The following is a 4,812-nucleotide window of genomic DNA, read 5'->3' as shown; positions in this document are numbered from 1 at the left end:
CTGGGCGCTTTCTCTTGCGGCAATGCTGTGGCTGCGGAGTAATTTTTGTTAGCACTTTAAAATCCTAGAGGGCACCACTGAACAGTTTAGCAAACTGGACTTTTTTTTTTTTTTTTTTTTTTTACAATCCATGCTTTACAGGTGTTGCTGTCCTTGCCTCAGTCCCTCACTAGCTTTCCTTTCTCTTCATATTCAATTGTATTAAAACTAAAACGAATCTTCATAGTAAATGTGCAGCTAGTGGATGAGTACAAAAAGGAAAAAATGAATATATAGGAAGAAAAGGTCTTACTATTACAAAATCTAAGAAGTTGCTTCAAAGCCGTAGTCTGCGTAACTTGGCCCCGAGTAAATGCCAAGTTGGCGACTCCATCTGCAGCCACTTGCATATTCCTACAGGGGCACAATGCGCAGCTGATTTCCCAATTAAGCCCTCTCGACAAAGTAGTTTTATAATTCAGGCAGACTCAAAAGTTTGAGAAAGGAATGCATATTCATGAGGCACTAAGAGCCCTCCGTCTAAGGCGCAGCTTTCAGCTGAGCGCAGGCACCGGCTCGATGCGCCGCTCGCCGCCCGCCGGCGGAGGGCTGCAGCCAGCAGGTTGCCACCGGCCGGGCCCCCCCCGGGGGGCTCCAAGGAGCCGCTGCCCCCCGCAGCAGCGAGCACCGGGGACTCGGCGGGGCCGGGTCCACCCGCGATCGTGTCCCGCGTGGGTGGGCGGCGGGAGGCGTGCCGGGGGGGGGTCTGTCTGCCCGGGGGGGGTCTGTCTGCCCGGGGGGGGTCTGTCTGCCCGAGGGGAGGGTCCCCGGGCGGCCCCGGCCCCGGCAGGGCGAGGGCGGGGAGCGGCACCCAGCGCCGCCCGGCTGCGGGCGAGGGCGGTGCGGGGGGCGGGCGGCGCGCCCCTGGGCAGAGCCGGCGCCGGGAGCCGGCCCCCCCGGCCCCCGCCCGCCCCCGCCCGCGGCCGGCGCGGAGCCTCCCGCGGCACCGGGGCTGCGGCCGCGCTCCCCGCGGCGGCGCCACGCAGGGGCCGTCCCGCGGCACCCGGCCGCCCGCCAGCAGCCCCGGCAGCCCCGGCCCCGCCACGGGACCGGCCCGGCCATGGCAGCCGCGGGCGGGACGCCGCGCCCCGGCCGAGAGCGGAGCCGAGCGGGAGGCAGGTGGGGGCGCGGGGGGAGCCGCGGGGGGCGGCGGGGGGCGCGGGCGGCGGCTGCCCGGGGGCTGCGGGGGGAGCGGAGCGGGGCGGAGGAGCGCGGGCGGAGCGGCGGTGCCCCCGTCCCCCGGCGGCCCCCGGCGGCCCCCACCGCGGTACCGCCGCCCGGAGCTGCGCCGCGTCCCGGGGCAGCCGCCGCCGCGCTGCGGAGCTCGCTCTGCGCGTCCCGTCCCGTCCGGCCCCGCCGTGCCGAGCCCATCCGAGCCGTGCCGTGCCGATCCGAGCCATGCCGTGGCCGCGGCGGGCAGGGGGCGCCCCCCGGGAGGGGCGCGGAGCCCAGCGCCCGGCCGCACGCGGGGGCTCCCGCACCGGGAGCGCTGGGAAGGCGGCCCGGCAGCCCGTGCATCCCGTCAGGCTCCCTTTGCGCTTGTGTCGCTGTCTTTCAGATGCGCCGCCGGCCCTGTAGAGACTTTGCTGCTTCACCTCAGGCTTATCTGACCCTGCTGGAAAGATCATGACCGAAGCCCTCATCTCTGCTGCTTTGAATGGAACTGAACCCAACCTGTTGTCCGGCAGCGGCTGGTCGGCGGGAAATGCCACCACCAAGTGCTCCCTGACCAAAACCGGCTTCCAGTTCTACTACCTGCCCACCGTCTACATTCTAGTCTTTATCACTGGATTTTTGGGAAACAGCGTGGCGATCTGGATGTTTGTCTTCCACATGAGGCCTTGGAGCGGCATCTCGGTTTACATGTTCAACCTGGCGTTGGCCGACTTCTTGTATGTCTTGACGCTGCCCGCCCTCATCTTCTACTACTTCAATAAAACCGACTGGATCTTCGGGGATATCATGTGCAAACTGCAGAGGTTCATTTTCCACGTGAACCTCTATGGCAGTATTTTGTTTCTAACATGCATCAGCGTGCACAGGTACACGGGTGTCGTGCACCCCCTGAAGTCGCTCGGGAGGCTGAAGAAGAAGAACGCCGTTTACATCAGCAGCCTGGTCTGGGTCATCGTGGTGGCTGTGATTTCGCCGATACTCTTCTACTCGGGAACAGGGATAAGGAGAAATAAAACCATTACGTGCTACGACACCACGACCGATGATTACCTGAGAAGTTACTTCATTTACAGCATGTGCACCACGGTGTTTATGTTCTGCATCCCGTTCATAGTGATTCTTGGCTGTTATGGACTAATTGTGAAAGCTTTGATTTACAAAGATTTGGACAACTCTCCTCTTAGGAGGAAGTCGATTTACCTGGTTATTATTGTGTTGACAGTCTTTGCTGTGTCGTATCTTCCCTTCCACGTGATGAAGACCTTAAATCTAAGAGCCAGAGTGGATTTTCAGACTCCACAAATGTGTGCCTTCAACGATAAGGTTTATGCCACTTACCAAGTGACGAGGGGTCTGGCCAGCCTCAACAGCTGTGTAGACCCCATTCTTTATTTCCTGGCAGGTGACACCTTTCGAAGGCGGCTTTCCAGGGCAACCAGGAAATCATCCAGAAGAAGTGAACACAATGTGCAGTCCAAAAGTGAGGAAATGACTCTCAATATTTTATCAGAGTATAAGCAGAATGGAGATACGAGTTTGTGAATTAATGCAAAAGATTTGGGAACGGTTTGCAAAAATCCTCCACTTTGACAGAGTAGGGCACGATAGTGCTACAAGTGCGCGAGGAAAATTTATCAGTCTCTCAAACTCATTTTAGATAAAGCCTCTTTTTCTGATCTTAGAAAAAACTTAAGTGGAAGAACTTTAATCTTAATGGAGAATAACATGTCAAAATTCAGCTTTCCTTCTCCTTACAACGTTCTCGTTTCTTTCTGACTTGTGTCAGATAAAGTAAAATGAAGTAAATCCCCTAAAGGAAGACAGCAATCAAAGTGCTTCTGTTTCAATGACTTAGTCTCCCACATTCAAAGCGAACTTCATTAGCCTCCCTTTAAAAATAGGAAATAAAAGTAAGAAAGAGCAGTATCTTCTCTTCTGATGCTCAGTCCAAATACCGAGCCTCGGTGCTGTCCTTTCACTCGCTTGCCATTGTAAACAAGTGTGTAAATCAAGGTCCTGGTGTGGCTGTCACACCTTTACGGTTTCATTATTTCTTCATCTACTTCTAGTGTAGATAATTATTTGGTAGTTTGGTAACGTTTATGATTCAGTCTTCGAATGCCAGCGTGTTACAAAAGATAGGCTTACCGACGTGTGTGCATGATTATGCTTTCAGTTCACGGCGGCCGCTCGTGGCAGACGCGGAACCCGCAGCAGACCGCCGCGCGGGCGGATGGGTGGCTCTGGGAGCTGGTGCAGGCACCTGCCTCGCACCCGCGGGCAGCGGTGTGCTTCATGAGCTGCTGCTGGTGCACGGGTGTGCGCGGAGGGGCCATGTGCTGCAGCCCCCACCCTTGGCCACCGATGGTGGCGGTCATCCTGCAGGTCTTCACGGGTAGAGCGCCAGAAACGTGTCTGCTGAGACTGGCTGTGCCTTGTAGAGGAGTGGAATTACGTTATCTGAGTTACCTGCGTTTTCTTTTGGTGCAAGAATATTTCTGTTCCTGGCAATCTTTACAGAGAACATGAAAGTTGTTTCCCAAGAATATAACTATAAAAAACGATATATATATATATGGTTTATATTATATATATGTATAAATAATTGGGAAGGAATTAATTTTTTGGTATTGTGACAAATTACTGTATTAACAAGATGTTGCAATATACTACAGACTAAATCCACCCGTTTATTGTATATCTTCTCCAAATGTGGAATAGGTCATCTAAAATTAGTCAAGCCGAAATGTTGTGTAATACAAGAGCTAGTGATCAGACACAGATGAAACCTTACATGGGCAGTCATTCATTTCTCATATTTTTAAGAAATGTGTTTGAAAATAGTGTGTTAAAAGCAGTATGAAGGCATGCTTTAAATGATAAATTTAGTGTACAAAATTAAGTTCTATGTAATCCTAGGGGTGATTTAAGCAGATCCTCATTCCTCCAGTCTTCATAGTAAGAGTGAAATATTTATATTTTGCTTACTAATTTTCAGTGGTTGGTAACAAACAGGAGTAGCCCTCGTTACTTTTTGACATCGTTGTAAAGCAGCTTCTGTTCAGACATACAGCTTCTTAATCTGCAAAATCCCTATTTATTGAACTTATTTATTAGAAAACTAAATGTAAAGTATGTAAAGTGTGGTTCTCCGTGTTCATATTCAGAATTGGGCATTAATGGAAAATTTAACAGCATGTTTAAATCATTGTAACACTGTCTTCTAACAGAACATCTTTATAATAAACTCAATTCCACGCTGACTATTCACTCTTGATATATAACCTAGAGATAAATTAAACTACTAATATATAGCCTAGAGATAAATTAAACTACTGCTTAGGAAGCATAGCTTCTTGAAGCAATGTTAAGATCCCATTTAGCACTGTAAGATGAAAAATGGAGAGAGTGAAAAAATCCCAACCAAGGGTCAATTGCTAATTAATCCCTACTGACAAAACACTGTGGAATAGCACAGCCTATTTATATCACCAGAGAATGAGACTGATTCAGAATAAATGACTTCTTCTATTATGTGATTATTTGAGACTTCATTCAGCCGAGGCACGTCTTGTTTAGAATGGCAGATGAATTAAG

The 4,812-nt window shown here is 51.6% G+C and overlaps 1 protein-coding gene across 2 annotated transcripts; it reads left to right on the top strand.

Moving 5' to 3' along the window:
* Positions 1-1,027: 1,027 nt before the first annotated feature.
* Positions 1,028-4,475, top strand: P2RY1 (purinergic receptor P2Y1). 2 transcript variants are annotated; one of them, XM_040567252.1, is made up of 2 exons: positions 1,028-1,158; positions 1,598-4,475. In XM_040567252.1, the coding sequence occupies exon 2, from the start codon at positions 1,666-1,668 to the stop codon at positions 2,755-2,757; it is 1,092 nt and encodes a 363-aa protein (XP_040423186.1). In that variant the 5' UTR covers positions 1,028-1,158; positions 1,598-1,665; the 3' UTR covers positions 2,758-4,475. The 2 variants fall into 2 exon arrangements, with proteins under 2 accessions (XP_040423186.1, XP_040423187.1); XM_040567253.1 differs by having other exon boundaries at positions 1,036-1,154.
* The last annotated feature ends 337 nt before the right edge of the window (positions 4,476-4,812 follow it).

This window comes from Cygnus olor, chromosome 9 (assembly GCF_009769625.2).
Source record: "Cygnus olor isolate bCygOlo1 chromosome 9, bCygOlo1.pri.v2, whole genome shotgun sequence".
Classification (NCBI taxonomy): Eukaryota; Metazoa; Chordata; class Aves; order Anseriformes; family Anatidae; genus Cygnus; species Cygnus olor.
Note: the sequence above shows the minus strand (reverse complement) of the source record. Positions and strands in the feature narration are given on the sequence as shown.

Bases quoted from the DNA above. Each gene is read 5' to 3' on its own strand.
- P2RY1 (XM_040567252.1), top strand. From the start codon at position 1,666: ATGACCGAAGCCCTCATCTCTGCTGCTTTGAATGGAACTGAACCCAAC.